General features: G+C 41.9%; 1 protein-coding gene across 6 annotated transcripts in view; it reads right to left on the bottom strand.

The window, feature by feature from the left end:
* PHACTR2 (phosphatase and actin regulator 2) overlaps positions 1–21,375 on the bottom strand; it is a 179,025-nt gene that overhangs the window by 427 nt on the left and 157,223 nt on the right. For all 6 annotated transcript variants that reach the window (XM_060240455.1, XM_060240493.1, XM_060240464.1 and 3 more), the window contains 5 exons: positions 15,213–15,369; positions 13,403–13,458; positions 8,312–8,373; positions 4,717–4,858; positions 1,264–1,336 (listed from right to left, as the gene is read on the bottom strand). In XM_060240455.1, the coding sequence (XP_060096438.1) occupies positions 1,264–1,336; positions 4,717–4,858; positions 8,312–8,373; positions 13,403–13,458; positions 15,213–15,369 (490 nt within the window). The remainder of the gene's footprint in view (positions 1–1,263; positions 1,337–4,716; positions 4,859–8,311; positions 8,374–13,402; positions 13,459–15,212; positions 15,370–21,375) is intronic.

Raw genomic sequence — 21,375 nt, 5'->3', positions numbered from 1 at the left:
CTAAGACTCTGACCCACCCCTCTCCTCTCCCTTCATCCACTCAGTTTACTGAACGTACCATCGTTATTGTTAATCGGATTTTGATGTTATTGAATATTTTCTGTAAGCAACTTTGCAGACAGTTGTAATATGGATAGGTAGCATTTAATTAAAATAAAAATAAGATTTCACACTGGGTTTTAGAATCATTCACCCACTACTCTCCCCTGCCTAAAAATCTCAGAAATGGTGAGCTGCACAGAAACAAATCACCAGTTTCATTGGGGTAGCGCAAACAGCATTTGCGCCTTTTTGCAGTAAATAAGTAAATGGTGATGATTTTAAAATAAAAATTATTTTAACAAATATAAATGAGAATAGTAATTGACTACTAATGAATTTTGAATGGTCTTCTTTATAAATAGCTTGAAGACACATTTCACCCATGTTTAAGCTTGAATGGCTGAGAAAACATGTAGTTGCTCTTTTGCTCTCCACGTATTGTTGGATATGGAATAGTCATCTAATGAATACAAGGATTAAAAATGAAATGTGAGTGGTTGCTTAATTTTTTTCAATGATTTAACATTTATAATTTAGTTTGATCCCTTAAAAAAATCTTAATGGGAACTAGAGATGCTAGCATCTAGGTGGGACCTGGGGATTCCCTGGAATTTCAACTCATCTCCAGACTAGAAACATCAGTTCCTCTGGAGAAAATGGATGTTTTGGAGGGTGGGATCCATGCCATTGTAACCAGCTGAGGTCCCTGTCCTCCCTAGGCTCTGCCCCCAAATCTCCAGTAGTTTCCCAACCTGGAGCTGACAACCCTACTGTCTACTGTTTGCCAGTGGCCCAGAGGGACCTAGCAATGCTAATGGATTAACAGATTATGCTTGAAGTGATTTAATAATGCAATGCAAGAACTATGTAATATACAGATTGTTATTTTAATCTAAGGCTGTATGACATGCTTGCACCACCTGTGCCACCCCTCTGCCCAAAATAGTCTATCAGCCAATCATTAATTATCTAAATAAGAGTAGACAACACTGAACTAGGTGGAGCAATGGGCTGATATGATGTAATGAAGTTTTATATGGTTGTTGAGTTCTCAGATTTTTGTATATTATGATATTCATCAGATGGTAAACCAATTACCAATGATTAGCGTGGTCCTGTTTGCTTAAATAAGTCACTTGCTTAAATAAGATCTAATTCTAGAAGTCTCCAGGCATGCAAGAAAATATTGTCGTCTACAAATATAAAGCTTTATTTTGATACCTTGTAAAATGTCGACTCTCTTCATGTACTTCCATTTCCGTGCTTTTAAATTCATTTAATTCTTTCCGTATTGCTGCCTAATTTAAACCAAACAACATGAGTTAGATAGTTCTTAAATGGAAGTAATAATAGTATCACTTTCCTTGAACTATGCTATAAACAGGGTATATTTTATGAACAGTGTTCTAATTTTTATGACTTTTACTGTAAGACCTCTTCTGTGCTATTCTTATCTCAGTTCATTCGTGTGTATTTGTTTGTCTGTGTGTGCGTGTGCGCATGCTAATTCAATCTGCAAGTGCTCCCTGGTGCTGCTTTTGTTCCAACCTCTCATAATACAGGATGATACATAACTTCATCTAGAAAAGGTGTGGTTAGGTTACTACAGATGTGTCCTCACAATCTCCACTGACCTGTATCCTCTAACTAGGTGCATGGCCTAACACTTTCCATTTACTTTGATAAAACAGAGGACATGGTACACAAGGCCCCCCCTCCAATATTTACTTTAATAAATAAGGAGCAGCCTTCTGTAAGTTACAATAACTTACATTTTTTTCTTGCAAAATTCATTTTCTTTCCCATATTCTAGGAGAATTATTTTTCTCATGTCTGTTTTTAAAAACAGCATTATAAATTATTGCAATAAAGGGGAAAAAACATAGAAAATGGCACTAGTGGGAAAAGCTGGGAAGGGCAGTTGCAGAAAAATAATTTTTCATTCAAAGCAGCTACCTGTTTAATGTACATCAGCAGAGGAGATTATTTGCAGCCTACAGGCCAGGAGGAGTGAATGACTAATGCTTAGCAATTGGACAAGCTGCAGGATTCCTGCCTCTACTGCCAGAGGACAAACTTTTAGGCATACAAAACAAATGATTTTCATCCGGAAAGTAGCTATATTAGTTTTATCTAAGAAGGGGCAAAATGCTTAGACATCACAGGGCTGCTTCTCAGATGGAAGATATTAAAGCACAGCAGTCATTTAGAGTACATGGATAATAATGAACACTGAAATTGGAGAAAGACAGTAGTCAATTTGCATTCTCTTCATTTATTCTACAGTAATTTCTTTAAAAGGCGGCCTGTCTACACACACTCAGAGGCATTAGCACAAATACTCTTAAGTCTAGAATAATCACTGCTTTTAGCTGCTTCTGTTTTTAAAAATACATCTCAATAATCTGCTATAAAAAGCATCTCATTAGAAGCACACCTCTTCCAGTGCAGGGCAGAATGACAGCACAGCAAATATGCAATATTGCTATAATGACAGCTCAGACTACAGCCTTCTGTTGTAACAGATTATTATTTTACAGAATCCTTTGGGTGATCTTGAAGTACGGGGTTACAGCAACAGCAGAGTAAACAATTATGGTCTGCTACAGCCATCATCTTGTTATACTGGAACATGTTTGCAGCCCAAAGTACTAGGCTTGCATCTCTTCCTCTTTCTCCTGGTAATATTTAGCAATGCCAAATACAAAACACTACTGTACTGTCACTGTTCAAAATGTTTCCTTCTATCCTGTAAGTAGCACACAATGAAGTGGAGGGGGCCAGAACTGTATAGTGGTTTGAGGGAACAACTTGGATCTGACAAACCGAGGTTTGAATCCCAGTTCTGCCAAGGAAGCCAACTACATGCCCTTGGACCAGCCTAAACTACCTTGCAGATTTGTTGTTGTGAAGAAAAGACAGAGGAGAGGAAAACAACATTGTCAATCATTTTGGGTCCCCATTGGGGACAGAGTAGGGAACAAATAACTATATAAATAAACTCCATGCAGTTTGCCTTATATAAATGCTTTGGGACAAAGGGAAGAACTGCTGCTTTTGGAGTCACTAAATGGCAGCCATGCATTGTGCAGGGGGTTGGACTAGAGGACCCTGGAGACTCTTTCCAACTCTATGAGTCTATGTCTGGTTATCGTCTTAGCTGTAGAAAGTTCAGAAAGTTCTAGCTGAGATTGAAATCTCCCAGTTCTTCATACAGGGAGGGAAAAAGTGGAGGAGAAATAGTCCCATCTTTCTGATACCAATTTTGCAGTAGGGTTTGTTCCAGATGGAGAGCCCTTTTGCCCACAGTGCTTCTCTCTGTTTTCATACAAGCTGCCATGGAGCAGTGGGTTGGTGCACCACTCTCCCGTGGCAAGTAGAAACTGCTTGTAAGAGGATCTTGCTTGCTGCGGGAAAGTGGCATGCCAACTCGCAGCTCCGTGGCACCTTGTGCGAAAACAGAGAGAAGCACTGTGGGCAAAAGGGCTCTGCACCTGGAACAAGCCTAGTGCGCAATCCGTCTGTATCTTCAAAAACAGTAGTTCTCAGCCAGTAACAAACATACTATTGATGGGACACAGTGTTTTCATTGCAGTGACCAAGAATCCACTCTCCCTCAATTGACATGTCCATTTGCAAGAGTGACATGGTGTGTCATGGCAACCCTACCTGCCACCAATTATCCTTTTTTGACCTTTTAGCATGCTAGCTGTTATTTTGGACACTTAATGTTTCTCCTAATCCCTCTTTCTCCCCTACTCACTAGCAAGTGTCTTTGACATGTTGCTTTCTACCTACTAGCCATGGACTATCCACTGCACTATTGCAAGTCTTTTATGTCCTTAAAACTTAGAAGAAGAAGATTAGAAGATATTGGATTTATATCCTGCCCTCCACTCCGAAGAGTCTCAGAGCGGCTCACAATCTCCTTTACCTTCCTCCCCCACAACAGACACCCTGTGAGGTGGGTGGGGCTGGAGAGGGCTCTCACAGCAGCTGCCCTTTCAAGGACAACCTCTGCCAGAGCTATGGCTGACCCAAGGCCATGCTAGCAGGTGCAAGTGGAGGAGTGGGGAATCAAACCCGGTTCTCCCAGATAAATCCACACACTTCACCACTACACCAAACTTACCGTAATGATAGGTACTATAACAGAATGCCTGTAATCATATAAGTATCCATTTTGTTTCTATTACATCGGGACCCAGATACTTTGACAGAGTGAGTGGTGGGACATAATACACAAAAGGATGGGGACTACTGCTCTAAAGTATCAAGTTCAGAGAGGGAAGGCAAGAGGAGAAGCAGAGCGATACTGACGTGTCTGTGAGATCTTACTGGATGGCTATAACTTGCTTCTTCCAAACAAAACAGAACTGGAGATCACAAACAGCAGCCAGAGATTGTGAATAGGGATCATAGTAGCACTCATACCTTTCTTGTACATCATTGCCTAATGGTGTGGTACTCCCATTTGAATGAAATGCCATAAGAGAAAGACTGCTAAGAAAACAGTAGTGTTCAAAACAAGATTAAGTGTACATTTCCTTGCAAATGAATATGCTCCATCATGGCTGAGAGGGACAACGGTTACATGCATTGTCAGGAGTTTCTGCTACAAATAAGAGTGAATCACAGAGACATAAAGTTGCTCTTAAAACAAATATTTGTCACTTGCCTTGTCTGCAGGTGTTAACCTTGCCCAAGGCTTGTCGGCACGACGGTCATAATCTGGAGAATCTGTCACTTCCACATACTCATGAAAACGTAAGATTCTCCTTGCTTGAAGTTCAGCCACTGTTGGCCTCAGACTTAGCTATAAAAAGGGTAAATATAAATGTAATAATCCGAAGAAAAACTTAGGGCATGCAGTTACCTTGAATAGATTTTTAAAGGAAGAATATCACTTGTAAATGTCTAAAAAAAGAGAAATCAATCTAGGAGTATCAACCAAAAACAGAATATAGCATAACCTGATTTCTCACTAGATTATAAAACTTGACCAAGCATTACATGTATATGCTTAATTCTTTACTGTGAAGACTTAGGTTTGTTTCACATGTAGCACCTATTTGGCATCATATGAGCAGCGCACAAGCTTATATAAGTCCCCTCCCCTGCATACACTCTGATTCATTTCTCTTTGCAGCGGTTGCTAGCTAACTATGGTTTTTATATGGCACAGCTATTATGGATACCTATAGGGTTGAAACTTAATTGAGTTGTCAAGCTAGTCTTCAATCTACTGTAGGCCATGGCTTTGCCAAGGAGATACTGCAACCTATTGATAATTATGGAAAATACTCAGGGGTAGAAAAAGAGTTGCCACCCAATGCTCCATCTAAACTATGGAGTGTTGTGAGCAAAATTCTGCTTTGTGAGTTGTGAGACAGCAATTTGGCTACTGTATAAATTAGTTTGCTCTGGGGCCATCTTTCCTGAACTAAGACAAAAATATGTGAGCCAGAAGCTAAAAAACTGCGAGCTAGCTTACACTAATTCAGCTTAAAGGGGATACTGGCCACCACTGTGTCTCTTTCCATCTCTTCCCACTATTATTTTAACACAACACATTTGATATGCTCACTCTCCAGACCCCCACCTTACTTAATTGGCTGTTGATCGCAGTGAAGCAAACAGTTAGTGACTTCACATCTAGCTGAACATACCATAGCATTATGCAGGAAAGGACAGCAATATGTTCCCCAATCCCCCCTCCAGTATCAATAGCACATTTTACATACTGCCCAGTTGACTGAATGACCTATTTTAGATATAACAGCTAAACCATGGCTTCAAATCATAGTTTCCAAGTTAATAAAAAAGTCCTTATAGAAATAAAAACAAATGTTAGTATCTATATATGAACAAATACTATTTGTTTCCCTGGTCCCCAGAGGGCTGATTTTAATTAAAGGAAGAAAGAGAAGGAACAAGGCAGGATAGATCAGCAGATACAAAACTGACATCAAAACTTCCACCTGTTGAACACATTTTATAATGGAAGAGAACTGTTCCAGTTTTTTCTTTCCACCATTACTATTTCAGTGGAAAGGGCTCTCTTGATTCCATATAAATAGCATACTGAGTTCCCTGCAAGTTACTCTCTTTGTCTGAGCTTGGCTAATTCACATTAAAACTAGACATTTTCAGTTATTTCTCGTGTCTGCTATTTAGTGATTGTTAAAGTTTCCCCTCTGTTCCCTTTCCTTTAAGGAGTAGCCAGGGGTAGCCAGAGGGGGTACAGAGCCCAAGACCTATTTAACAGAGAGGTGGTGGGAAGTATCAGCAATGGGGAATTCTCCTTCCCAGTGTTCTCCCCCCTCCCACTTTTGATGAGCTGCCACAATGGGCAGACATTATGCTGTGTCATCCCACAAAGCCCCACACTTCTGGCAATGAAAGCCTCACTGTGGGGCTTGGTACAATGGAGCTTGTGTAGCAGTACCCTCTGCTTCTCCCCAGGAAGAAGGAAGGAAGGTGGTGAAAAGTGGGCATGTACATACACTGGGGTGTCTCGCTCCAGCTCCAAATTCCTAGTTGTGGCACTGGCTGGAACTGTGGAGCTTGGAAGGAGTGCTACTGCACCCCCACCTCACAGTGCTCCTGCTTTGTGCTGGCCCACAGCATAGCAGGGCACCACCCCTGGTGTGGCTTCAAGACTGGGACTTGCATGGCCCCATGCCATCACTCTCCTTCCATGCTGCCTAAGGCAGGCACTGCAAATAATAAAAAAATGTGCCTGGTAGAGAACAGCCTATGTGGAGACAGCCCAGTGCTCATCTAGAGCCTGGTTTTGTAGAGCCTCAGGGCCAAGCTGAGAAGCACAAGATGTAACGAAGTGGCTGCCCTTCTGGAGCACATGAGAGGAAAGCGAACTCCCCACCATGAACGATTACTGATCAATGACAAACTACCAGCCGCCCTGCTATCAATTGGTTGGCAACCAATCAGGAGAGGTCGGCACATGCCCTCTCTGTTCAGCAGCCTGCCTGCTGGAGATGCCAAATGTCTTATTTTGCATGCTTTGCTATGAAAGAACCCCCTTGGAGGTACAACTATTTCCCCATGTTTGCAGTAGTAACTTTGCAGATATTACAACATACAACTTTTCTGTAGATTACTGAGCCTTTTGGTTAGTTGTCTGTAAAACTAGGGCCTTTTCTGGCATCACTGAAACTGGGGCGAGAGGTACAGTCCCTAAGAATGTCGTCCCAATTGGATAGTGAATAAAGGAATTATTGCAAGATGTGTTTTTAACTGAAACTGGCAGAAGCAAAAACAAATACAAGAACTACACAAACACACACAATAATGAAATGGAAAAATCACATCCTGAGGTGTAGGTATAAAGAGACTTGAAGCGCTATGTTTCTCATTATTTTGCTCTCAGAACTCTTCTCAGTTTTCATTCTAGTTCTTAATCACTACCATTTTGTACAAGAAAGCACATCTAAACACTTAAAAAATATCAGTCAACTTCAGAGAAGCTAGCAATTTGGATACTGCATTGGTTCAGGGAACTGCAGTATGCAAGCAGCAGCATGCAAATACATCAGGTGCAGTTTCTTCTGGAGCTGTTCCTTTGCCAAAATCTAAGCAAATTTCAACACTCCCCCAAATTTCAAGTATGTCAATGGAGGTTCTATGTGGCATGTCATTTTTTAGGTGAAAAATAATGCACTAAGCACCTGTGATTGTCAGGGCCAAGCAGCAATTCTCTGGAAGATGGCTGCAGTGTGCACTTTAATAGGAAGGTGGGTTTCACTGCAGACAAAGCAGTACAGTAAATCTTATCTTTGTTTACGAATGGAAAACATAGGTTTCCAAGGATGGTTAACTGGTTGAACCTGAGCCACCACATTTTTTATAGAAGTTTTATAAAAGTTGCATAAAATATATCTGCCATTAACTTGGGCTCTGCTTCTACAAACTACATGAACAAGATCTTCAGGATGATGTCCTATGACAATGTGTTTACTATGAATGTCATGTTTTATAGTCATACCCTAACCCTAACCACTGCATAGGTAATGTGGTACCTATTCCAATTAGTAAGTATCATATATCCAGCCAACTGGATTGTTTACTATTGGCAGATATGTGATGAACAGGGAAGAATACAAGCAGAACTCCTTCAGAGTCAAGGTTTCGTGTGATGGCTGACTATACTGTAATTACGTTTTAAAAGCCAGCTTGCAGTGATAGAAAGCAGGTGCACAAGTCCTGTTTCTATCTATTGTGCGCACATGCAAGACAAGTTACATACCTTTCTGCTGAGACTGCGCTTTAGTTCTCTTTTAGCTTCTTGCTCCTCTTCTTCATTCTTTTCTATTTTTAGTTTGGGTGGGGGGGGAGACAGCACATGTAAAAGGTGTCTTAATTATATGTCAGATGTATGTGGTCAATATAACAGAAATACGTTTGTATTCTAGCTCACTCCAGTTAACTCATTTTAAATTTCTTCCTTTTAATCCCTGCAGTATTCCTCAGCCATCCTAACATACAAATAATAGAGATAGGGTGCTCACTATCATTTCCAAGCCTCAAAATCACAAGCCCAAATATCTGCATTTACAGTCTGACTTTTGACTTTGGGTGAACAGTATATTTCTGTTTCTCCCTTTATTCGATCTTACCTTCCCTGACTCCAGAGCTGTCCCTGGGCCTGGAATGCTTCTAGCTGAATGCTCTGGTGTGTTTTTTTTGACAGCATCTGTGCTTGCTTTCACACTACTAGGGTGGGGGAAGACAGATATACTCTCAGAAGACACTATCCTATCTTTGTTCAGTTAATCAGACAATTGAGGATAAAGCCTTGTATGGCTAGCCCAGAAATTGAGCTCATTATGATAAAGCATTGTAACTAACACAGTACAGCTAGGAGTAGCAACAGACTGAGGAGGGATGGTGGCTCAGTGGTAGAGCATCTGCTTGGTAAGCAGAAGGTCCCAGGTTCAATCCCCGGCATCTCCAACTAAAAAGGGTCCAGGCAAAGAGGCATGAAAAACCTCAGCTTGAGACCTGCTGCCAGTCTGAGTAGGCAATACTGACTTTGATGTCTGATTCAGTATAAGGCAGGTTCATATGTTCATAAGTCAGTCATAGTATCAGCTGAAGCTGCTGCTGGTTGAAACAAACTGGGTAGGAACTGGGAGGGGAGCTTTCTGTTACCAGAGACTGGGGGAGGGGGTGAGATTGCTCTGTATCACCTATAACAGCCTCCATAGTTCATGAATATACTAGATATTGTTAAGAAGTACAATGACTCTTTCCTTCTTCAGTCACTTTGGCAGTAGGAGTAGAGAAGGCTCTTGTCAGGCACCCAGGGGCGGCACTAGGGTTTCTGCCACTTCAGGCCACTGCCCCCCATCCCTGCCTCCTCATGGGGGGATCTGAGAGCCAGTTTGGTGTAGTGGTTAAGTGTGCAGACTCTTATCTGGGAGAACCAGGTTTGATTCCCCACTCCTCCACTTGCAGCTGCTGGAATGGCCTTGGGTTAGCCTCTGGCAGAGGTTGTCCTTGAAAGGGCAGCTGCTGTGAGAGCCCTCTCAGCCCCACCCACCTCACAGGGCATCTTGTGGGGGAGAAGATACAGGAGATTGTAAGCTGCTCTGAGTCTCTGATTCAGAGAGAAGGGCGGAGTATAAATCTGCAATTCTTCTTCTTCTTTAAATGGGAGGGAGGTGAGGCTGCTTCTGCCACCTCCCTGCTAGACGGAGAAGAGGCAGAAACAGCCGATCTGCCTCCCCCCTCCTATTTAAATGGTGAGGAGGCAGGTTGGCGCAGCACCGCCTCTTTCGTCTGCCTGGTCCTGGGCGAGTGAAAGAGGTGGCATGGTGCCTCTGCCTCGATCCAAGGCTGCCTTTCCTTGCAGCGGAGGCAGTCTCAGAGTGAGGTTGTGCCACCTCTTTTGTCTGCCCAGGTCACAGGTGGGTGAAAGAGATGGCGTGGCACCTTGCCTCACTTTTCCTTGCAGTGGAGGCAGCCTCAGAGCAAGGTTTCACTGCCTGTTTCATCTGCCTGGGTCTCAGGTGGGCAGAAGGGGTGGCGAAGTATGGGCAGCGTGTGGGGAGGGGGCGCTTAGTGGTGCCCCATAGGCCGAGCAGTACCCCAGGCAGCTGCCTACATAGCTTACTCCCATGCACTGGCCGTGCAGATGCCTGAGGAGGGGGAAGGCAGTGGACACAATAGCACAGTTAACATGTAATGACAAATAATGGATTGTCATTATAGGAGTATGCGGCTGGGTAGCTCCTTGGGCTTGCTCATTGCTGGTTTGTGGGTTACATCTTACTACAAATTTTAGTCCATGTTTGCAGAGAATAGGAGGAAAATAATGTTTCAGATGAAATCACAAAATATGGTTTCCAGAAAAAGTGGAAGTTTTTCATTATTGAGGCATATATAAAGGGTGGCAAAAGTAGACATGCAAGTCAGAGGGTCATCCAGACCTATTCCTAACAAGCCATGGTTTGTCATTACATATTAAATTATGCCAATATCAGCAGGATGTCTGCTCACTGCGGAAGCCACTGCTACAAATATGGCAGAACTATTCAATCCTCCTTCTTGAATGCTAGAAATGTAAAATAAATCTCCTCCTTCCTTTGGTTGCCAACTACCAGCCAAATACAAAAGATGGTGCATTTCAGACAGATGTCTAAGGTTTTCTGCGTTTTAAACTGTGTCCCAATCTATTTGTGTGCTTAAAATCATGCCACAAAAAGCACTCCTGAGATCTGTAACATCAGAATTACAACTCATAAAAGAAAAACCAGAAGCCAGCAATCCCAAACATGAACAACAGCAGCAAAGTTCATATGGATAAACATATGGAGCAGAGGTCCATCAGTGGCTATTAGCCATAGTGTATTGTTGGAACTCTTTGTCTGGGGCAGTGATGCTCCGTATTCTTGGTGCTTGGGGCGGCGGGGTGGGCGCAGTGGGAGGGCTTCTAGTGCCCTGGCCCACTGATTGACCTCCTGATGGCACCTGGGGGTTTTGGTCACTGTGTGACAGAGTGACTGGATGGGCCATTGGCCTGATCCAACATGGCTTCTCTTATATTCTTAAATTTTGTAAAGCCATCTAAAACCAAATATAGTCAACCTCATGGAAGGCTGGTTAATAGTTTAGGATCTCTCACAACTGATGCAGCTATTTCATGTTTGTTAAAATATCTTCATACCAGTAATCCAGCACTAATAATTTTCAATTGCTTTCATCTCTCAATATTTAAGATGTGAACTGTTTTGATTAACCCCAGTAGACTAGATGCCCCTTGCAACTTTAATGTTATTGGCTGGATAAAATAATTACATCTCATCCTGGTTCTGGATGGAGGCAGATGAAGCAATAAAGTAAAATATAAACTAAAAATTTGGTTTTAGACCAGGACACTTTTTGTCATTACTGAGAAAACACCACCAGAGGATACTTTATACAATCAACATAGTCTATTGACAGCGTGAAAGAGAATCCATCTTGGCTGAGTTGTGGTTTTATTAAAGTGAGTTTGCACTTTCTTCACCACAACCAATAGCTGTTGTCATGGTCCTATGCCTAGTGTGGCCTACAGGCTCCAGGGAAACCTTTATTGGAGTAGTAACTAGGCCAACATTTCCCAGGATCCCTTCTGTCCCTCTGATTGGGTGGGCAGATGTTTAGGAGGGAAAACTTGCCCAGTGAAGAACAGAGGGGTGGAACCTGGGAGGAAACAATAAAAGGATTAGCTATAGAGGGAAGGTTGTTCTCTCTAGAGAGGCTGCAGTCAAAGGCGTTCTCTCTGGAAAGGCTGGGCTGGAAAGAAGGCTGCATTCAGGAGGGTTCCCTCATCCAGAGTGGTGAGTCAGTTGGAATTAGAAGAATGGAATGTATAGTTAGTCACATCAGGGCTTTTTATTTTGCTTTGTACAAACTTTGATGTTTACATGATTACTATAGCACTAAAAGTTACAACCTATGTTTGCTCTTGAGCACTTACAATAAACTTGTTGTTGTTATACTGCCTGGGTTTGCACATCTCTTTGCTTAAAGATAAAAGGTGCTTGCTGAGAAGGAAGACATGGTCAGGTGGGTGCTCCCAGACTGACCCATACCAGAGTGGTGGCGACAGCCAGTAGAAGCCCTTCCTGGTCCCCTGCTAGTGACAGCTGCAGTCCAGTCTACCAAAAAGATGACAAGAACAGGCAGGGTGATGATGTGGTAGCTGCAGATGAGTTGCACGTTTCGCGTGCAACCACTGCCCTGTGAGAACACTTCAGTCCAGATGTCATGAACCCACTTGGTCTCTATGGCAGCTTGGCCCCATGATATGTAACCTCTGAAGTATAGATATAATGATTTAATTTTAATTTAATTTTAATTTGCAATTTATACCCTGCCCTAACCGGCAAAGCGGGATGGAGTTTTTTATACAAAGGTATATTACAATTCATTAAAATTGACAGGGTTTTATATCTCTTCATTTGTCTCAAAGACTATGCAGTGTTGTAGTCTAATATAATCAAGGAGCATAAAGCTAAATTTTTCATTGTGTCCCTGTGGGGATTAGTTATGTTTAGATTATTTTGTATGCTTGATAGGGAAATGAAAAAGGAAAGACAAACAGAGCTCTGGGATACTGGAATGCTATCGAAAGTCTGCTTGTTTTACATCCTAAGATAATGGTTAGTATTTTGCAGCTCTTACATTACATTTCACCAAGGTTTCTAAAAAAGCCAGCTTTGCTAAGAGAGTCAACTCCAGACACTAAGACTCCACAGCTGTAATCTTCTAAATGCAAATGATCACTAACTAAACTCCCTGTAAAGCAAATACAGAAAGTTAACCACCTTATTATGATGCAATCCTGTAGAGTCCCTGCATGAGAAGCATGCTGTGGTCACAAAACATGATGCATGATTTAAGTCACTGTGCAGGATACTATTATAAACTATCCACTTTCATTTGCTGTACTTCAGAATTCCAGATGAGTCTCCAAAGTAGCAAAAATTCCTTGGCCTAAACTTCAAGGTGTCAATATTGTTGGTATGATCCTGCAGTGTCCAACTGCTTCCAGTGAAACAAAATGAAAACATAAATACTTCCTGTATTTTTCTTACAATACCTTTGCATGAAAGAACCAAGCTTCCAAAAGACAATGAAAAGTTAATGGCATTCAAGAGAATGCTGATTTAGATACAGCAAAGTAACAGGAAATACTTTAGCCTATTCCACTTTTGCTTTATTAACAGTGAACATTAAAAGTGTATTAAAAAACTCAAGTATGATTACTCTCATAATGTAAACTTGTTATTACTTGCTTTATTTAAAAAAAATGCTTATATTTTTCTCAATTACAAATTAAAATGCTTACGCTTCAGGATGTTTCTTTGTTCTAATTCTTCAGAAGTAGGCCTCTGGCTAAGCCTCCTGCAATAAACAAACAAACAAAAGCCATTAAGGCATAAAATTGCAAAGTTTCAGCTATTCAAGAGGGGCCTGGTTTTCAAACTGTCCAGGGCCACAGACTAGCTCCAATCCAGCCCAATCAGCCCCAGCTCATTCCTGGTGAGACACAGCTGCCTGGGCCCTGAACAGCACTTACTGGGAGGAGCAGAACAAGGAAAAAGCGGAAGCCCTGGGGACAAACTGAAAGAGGCAGGAGGTGGCAACTGTGGAGAATGGGGCCAGGAACACTACAGCCAGGCCACCGGTACAGCCTGCCGGAAATCATGCAGAGAGGCCTTACCAGGGCCCACTACAGCCAGAAATGGCAACAGGGCCTGGGGAGCTGGAGAATGATCTGGCCATTCTGGCAGCAGTCCACAGGGGACAGCTTAAGAGGGACAGGCACAGGTGAGTCAAAGAGGGAAGTGGGGGAGAGTCACAACTTAGTGCCCCAGAACAGTCCTGTAAGGGAGCTGGAAGGGGATGGCTGACCCCAAAGGTGGTGGAGTCTAGCCTTTCCACCTTTAATCTCTGTAGGAAGGGATACAAACTAGGCAAGATTAGCCCAGGACCAGAGGAAGAAGAGTTCATTTAAAAGGGAACTCTTCTGAATAGGCCTGGGGTAAGGAGGACTGAGCCACAGTGGCACCTGACAGAGCTAGTCATGGAAAGAAAGAAAACCCAGGTGGCAGAATCCTCTGTCCTTCCCATTCTGAGGTCTGTGGGGGAATACTCCTGACCCCAAACGGGATGGTGGAGGGCAGGAAGGCCACACCAGGCTGGGAGGAGGCTCACACAAACAAACTTTCAAATTCCCATTTTCAATTAGCAGCTGTACATACTATAACTTAGGTGCTGAACTGAGGAAACATTTTTTCACAACTTCAGATATGCAACTATAAAACTGCTTTTGTACAAACCAATAATATGCCTGTTTATAAGCCAGTAAAACTGTGCAAGCTTTAAAAAGAAAACAAAGAATACCAGCATCTGACTTAACTGAAATAGAATGAGAAATCCATTCATTTACAGAGAAAACTCACTGTTTAATGGGCTCAGCAAATGCAGTGAGGGGGTCCTATTTAGGAAGCGAATAATTTAAAAGCCAGACTATATGTTCAAGGCTAAATGCTCTTTAATTCTCAAGTAACTCCATAAGTAACATCAAAGTTGAACAAGTCAATGCAAGTTTTGTTTTAAACCAAAGAAATTATTCAGTGGTATGTATGAAGCGCTGAGTTTTCTAGCACACTCTAGCTTGTTATGTAACAGAGTAAAATTTTCTAGCTTGTTATGTAACAGAGTAAAATTTGAAAACCCTACAGTTAAAATGAAGTGTGTTTTGGCTCCCAAAATCTTATAACCTAGAAAATTTTGTTGCTCTCTAAGGCACTACTTTACTTGAATTTTGTGCAGTTAAAATTATTCATCTTTAAAATCTGAAAAAGGACAAGTTTGCTCTAGGAGAGAAAGTGGGTCTGGAAAGTGATCGTGATTGATGAACAGTAGTCTAATTGTTAAAATCAAAATAATCAGTGAGCTCCTTCTATTTTATTAAAAGCAAAAAGATAGCCAGATCCAACTCTAACATTGTAGGTGGGTTTCCTTTTGTGCTGTTAGGATGGACCTTCAGCTAAAAAACCCCCTGAGAAGCAACACCTTATTATTACCAGATCCCATGCCCTCTGTTCATTCTTTGCCTACTTCCCAAACTTGCTCCCATTACACCTAGATACCTCACTAGCTTTGTGCCAATCTGCTGTCTGATTTCCTGCCTCTCCTCTTCAGATGTTCTCTGCAAGATGTTTTTGTCTTCCAGTTCTTTTTTTGATGGTCGGTTGCCAATTTTGATTGCAAGAGTATCCCTGCGACGAATTTTACTTGCTAAAGAGCCTGGAAGCAGGAATGGGGGAGAAGGGAACAAGAGTGAACAAGAAGGTTTATGAAAGAGAGAGATTTTATTCTTTAATGTTCAAATTTCAAATTACAGTTCCCAGCAAAGGCCTTTTAAATGCAACACATGTACACCTTCTACCTTTTTGTCCCTTTCAATAGAAGAATTTTAATTAATATCAGAAGTGGATTAATTTCAACCTATTTCATGTCATCAAGAGAGTTTGAGTAACTTAGAAAAGAACAACCTGCTAGCTGGTTATAGACAGAAAGATCACAAGCTTTTCCTGATGCCACAATTTGGTATATAATCCCTGCTTTAGTATGTGAGATGAATATATTTTCCATAATATTTCATTTTTTCTCCATTTTTTCTTAATGCCTTTCATTATTCAAAAAGTATTACTATATATTTTCCAATAAAAATAATGTTTACTGCACAGTACTCAGATGAAAGATCACTTGTTTTCTAAATCATATTCAACAAGTGCCATGATATTTTTGTTGGAAATATGTATCTGTTTTGTATGTCCTTTGCAATGTTCTAAAGTTCCGGTCATTATAGGGTTAACACTGCCTGATTCCCTATTGTCTGCATGACCTGGGAAGAAGATACTGGCTGCTGTCAATCAAGGTTTAGAAGCGGGAAACATGTTTTGTCTGTTTGGTCAGTTAGTCAGGTGACTTCCTTTGTTCAGGCAGAGAGGTCAATAAGAAGGAGGAAGTAGCTTCCATTAAGCACATGATCTTCTAGTGTAAGCATGTAGTTCTATAGTGTTTGTTATTTTCATCTCCTATTACCCTTTCCCTGTAGAAATAAATATGTTTTTGCTTTTTCATGTTAAATGCCTCTCAATGATTATTTGATCCAGAAATCCATCAGACTGTTTGAGATAAGGAAACAGAATTTCAAACAGAAATCCCTAACAATTTTGATATCCAAATCCTTTTCTCTTATGAGAAGGGAACTTTATATGCGCAAACAATCCAGCTTGGCCTGTGGAGATGAAAAGGCAGGGCTACAAAGAAAGGAGCAGTTTTGATTCTCAGTATGGAATGGTGTATGGTGATTTGATTCCCAGCGGTTCATCCTCTAGTCTAATCCATGCTGTTTCTCAAAACTCCTTTTTAACTTCTCTGATATAAATAAATGCTTGTCATTAACACCTTTAGAAAAACAAAGTGCTTATTTGGAGAGCCTTGTGAGAGCAAACCCTGCTTGCTACACTTGGTCACGTCCTCTCCAACAGGAATCCCAGTGCTGGAGAGTAAGAGCTTAATAAGATGCATTGGAGTTCATGGAAACTTATAATATTCAAATCCACAGTTAATACAAACACCAGCCATAATAATGATGATGGTGAGACACATTTTGGCTTGGATCCTAATCCTTTTTTCTGCAGTTATTCTGGTGCTAAGTACTTTGTGCTTAATGCAAGATGATGAACACAAAGCAGCAAATGAGGGAGGTATGTACTCATCAACAGAGCAACACCTCCACAACACTGTGAAAATTGAAGGAAACATTAGGGTCTAAGCTGTTAGTTAAATAACAGGTTATATGTATACTAGTAATAAGGCCTAGTGTAGGGGAAAATACTGTTATCTGTCCCTCTGACTTCAGCTTTCAATCTTCTCCCCCCTCCCTGCAGCCTCTACATTGGAAAAGTACAGTCTTTCTTCACAGTGAGGACTAAAGCAGCTCACGTCATTCTTCTCTTCCCTTTTTGATCTGCACAACAACCCTGTGAGGTAGGTCAGGTTGAAAGTCTCTGAGTGGTCCAAAATCACCCAGTTAGCTTCCACAGCAAGAACCTGGGTCTGGCATACCCTGCTCTGAAGTACTAACTCCTATGCCATACTGGCTGCCATATGGGGCTGTTGATGAACAGTAGCAAGCAGTTAGGCTTAGGGTAACCAGGGCTTTTTTTGTGGCAGGAACTCCTATACATATCAGGCCACACACCCCTGATGTAGCCAATCCTCCTGGAGCTTACAGGGCTCTTAGTACAGGGTCTCCTGTAAGCTCCAGGAGGATTGGCTACATCAGGGGTGTGTGGCCTGATATGCAAAGGAGTTCCTGCTACAAAAAATCCCTGAGGGTAACCAACTTCCAGGTGGAACCTGGAGATCTCCTGGTATCACCACTGATTCCAAACAGCAGATCTCTCTTCCCCTGGAGAAAATAACTGCTTTGGAGGGTAGACTCTATGGCACTATATTCAGCTGAGGCCTCTCCCTTTACTGACAAAACCAAGGTTGGTTACCTAGCAACAGCCACTGCCTAGCAGTTTCCGCAATGGCCCAATCCTCGTCTGTCCTGGGGCAAGGCTGAGGGGAGGAGGGACGGAGTAGCAGCAAAGAGGCAGCCCCCGTGGCCTCTGAGGAAAAGCTGCCAGCAGGCCAGGCCTTGCTATCTAGTCACATTACCACCTTCATTACCTGTCTCTTCACTGTCTCCCTGCCATTGCTGCCTACTTTCTCTTCCGAATGCCACAGAGACTGGGTAGGGGACAGCGGGCGGGAGAGAAGAGTTGACTCAACCAATGGGACACAACAGAACTGGAGTGGCGGTTAATGGACCAATGGCTGATGGAGTGCAGACAACAGCCAGTGGGAGAGTCAGAAAGTACCAACACGCTTGGCGTTTTATATAAGTAAAGACAGTTGTAGTTATATTTCCACTCTACCACTATTAATAAATATACTTGATATATTGGAGTAACTTTGCTAACAGTGCTATTCTACTGGAGCAGTAACAGCAGTGGTGTACATCAGGGGTGGCCAACAGTAGCTCTCCAGAAGTTTTTTGCCTACAACTCCCATCAGTCCCAGCCATTGGCCATGCTGGCTGGGGCTGATGGGAGCTGTAGGCAAAAAAAATCTGGAGAGCTACCGTTGGCCACCCCTGGTGTACATAAAACTACTTCCGCTTGTACTAGACATTACCCTTTCAACACCAATGAACCCAGTAACCTAGCATTATCTAGCCATAAACATATGAACCCAGTAACCTAGCATTTTCTAGCCATAAACATATATTTCTTCTGGTAGCAACCTGATTTTATGTATCAGAAATACATTTGGGAAGATTCACTTACAAAGCAGACTTGGGTGGAATTTCTGCACATTGCATGAATACACAACACATAAAACCCCTCCACACTCTACAGTTATGCCATGCTACAATGAGTATCAGACCAGTTGCTCCCTTGCTTCTATGCCAGTCCTAGGGCATGGAGGCCAGGAAAGTATACATCTCCTTGTTTTGCAATACAGATACAAACAATGTTCAACGTAAGGATAATAACCTTACTTATTTTTGTAATATGTGCAGTCTTTCAGGCCTGCTTCTTAAGATACAGTTTAAGCCTGGCTTCCAATACCAGATTATAACATAAAAGCATTTTACATAAGGCACAAAGAATACATCACGTATATTTTATATTTTACAGCCTTTTCAATCAAAATACTTACAAGAGGTAACCAGAAAAAGATTCAGGTTCCTTGCAGGGATTATTTTAAAAGGGAAAAGTCATGAAATGTACATCCATGCACAAAAGACCTGATTTTTTACTTGGACATCAGATTTCTAAGTACAACAAGCTGCCCTGTCAGAACCAAAGTGCAGTCTCCTTCTCAAAAGGTGAAGAGACTGAAGACTCAGCAAAGGAGGCAGCTAACATCACCACAGAAGGAGGCAGCTGGACACTCCTAAGAACCTCCTTTGATATCCAGGGGAGTCCCACAACTCTGAGTCAGCCTGCTCACCCTGGGATATAGCCCTTCCAATTCAGATTTGGATCCTGAACCCTCCACCCTGAATGTTCTGCTGAACCAAAAGTCTCTCACTCACCTGTCTCTCAAGCCTCTTAAAAGCCTTGAATCACCTCAGCCCCATCACAGTACTCACCACATAACCAGTGTTTCTGGAGGGGAGAGACCTGAAAAGGCTCATTTCAGCTTCAGCCTTTGCTGGAACAACATCCATGCTACACTGTTGACTCTAGCTGCTGTAACTTGATTCCTGCCTTGATTCTTGGACCTCAGCCTCAAGCATCTTACAGGATGAAGAATGAACAAGCTCTCAGGTCTCTGCCTAGTTTATGTTTCATCTGATGAAAATACAGAGACAACCTCATGCTAAGACTTCATACTGTCAAATATAACACTGAATTCTACATCCTGCACTTGAAAGAGAAGTGGTAAAACCAAAGTGACAAGTGTACCTAGTATCTTCTCTGTGGTCCAGGCAATGTTTTTTCTAAGCTGTGAAGTTTTGCGTGCAAAATTTTTCTTTTGTGAGCTACTGCATAAATTAGCTTGCTCTGGTGCCATTATTCCTGAGCTAAGACAAAAACATGTGAGCCAGCAGCTAAAAAGCTGTGAGCTAGCTCACACTAACTCAGCTTAGAGGGAATACTGAGATTAACGGCAAGAACTGCACCAAGACTAGTCTGCCTCTATCTCATCTGGATACCATCTCTTCCACTATGCACCTGCACAGCAGCTCTGTTCCTTAAACCCAGCTTTACAGGTTTTTTTCTGTTGTAAGAAGGCAAGGATAGCCACTGGTCATTGTTAGGCTTTCTCTGTGGTTGTCCCCACATGATGTAATCCCCTTCTGAAGCATATTGCAAAGGCATTATTGACCAAGGCTTTTTTTGGAGGGGGGAGCAGGAGTGCACAGGAGTGGAGTTCTGCCTGGGCTGTTCAGGGCTCTGGCTGGCATGCTGGGGAAGGTGTGGTGAGACATCTTCAAATGCCTCCCTGATGGCTTCAGCCTTCTGCATCATCCCTGCTGCAGCGGGCATGCTGGGGAAAGCACAGGAGAGCTCCTGCTGGGCCTTTTCTATATAAAAAAGCCCTGGTTATGACAGACTCCTGTGTCTTTCCAACTCTCAGGAAGATTTGTCCTGCCAACAGTTCCCCACAGTGACTTGAGTTGCCCTATAGTAGTGTCTATCTCTACTGAAATAAACTTAAACTGTCCCACCCTTTGTTTAGAAATTGGTGTAAGCTTTTACTCAACACAGGAACTCAAGGGAAAATACAGGAGCTGTCTTTTCTTTTATATATATATATATATATATATATATATATATATATATATATGTATGTATGTATGTATGTATGTATATATATATATTTATATATATGTATGTATGGGTCAAGGTTTAGGGATTGCTGAAGTAGCAACTTTCTAAAATATATAAATTCTTAGAATATTCAAGAAACTGTAACTGTAGTTTAGTTCAGCTCTAATACAGGTCAGTTGAGCTCTAATTTTAATTTAGTTCAGCTCTTAATAATGTTTATTCCGGAGAAAAATGTTTGCTTATAGTTCCTAGATTTCTCCCCTTAGAAATCTGGTTTCTCCCTTCAGATATTACAGTTTCCAAGTAATTCTTGAGGTTGTCTAAAACTTAATCTCTCTCTACTCCAGAGACCCAGGTGCTCCTCAGAGCAACCCCTATTCACTGGCAGAAATTAATAAGCAATAATAACTTTTCCTAATTGGCTTGATTGGGAGTTTCCATCTAACTACCCAGTCAACATTTGCCAAATCGATTTCCAGTTAAATTGTCTGAGTAAAGCAGTTTTGTAGGTTTCATGACTGAGAATTTGAATTCTCTTTCAGGAGAGTTCAGCTGTAGTAAAGACCAAGAAGTCTCTCTTCTTCTCTCTTCAGAAGAACCTTTCTGACTATCCCATCAGAAAACACATATTCATTGTCTCCTCCCTCGGAAACCAACTCTTTAGCTACTGAGCCAGACAGATCAAATTCAAAAGACCCTTTTCCGTCCAGAACAGCTGTTTTTATTTCTCTCGCAGCTGATGCTCTCCTAGGAGCATGTAGAGCAACTGATCACATTAGCTCCCCATTCAAGGGAAGATTAGCTCTTGAACTCCCTGATTCTCTGAGACAAGCAAGATTATAAAAGCCTGCTTTCCTAGTGCAATCCATCACAGGTGTCCACTTTGCAGAATTTCTGGAGCCAGGGT

Source organism: Heteronotia binoei, chromosome 1 (genome assembly GCF_032191835.1).
Source record: "Heteronotia binoei isolate CCM8104 ecotype False Entrance Well chromosome 1, APGP_CSIRO_Hbin_v1, whole genome shotgun sequence".
NCBI classification, from domain to species: Eukaryota; Metazoa; Chordata; class Lepidosauria; order Squamata; family Gekkonidae; genus Heteronotia; species Heteronotia binoei.
Note: the sequence above shows the minus strand (reverse complement) of the source record. Positions and strands in the feature narration are given on the sequence as shown.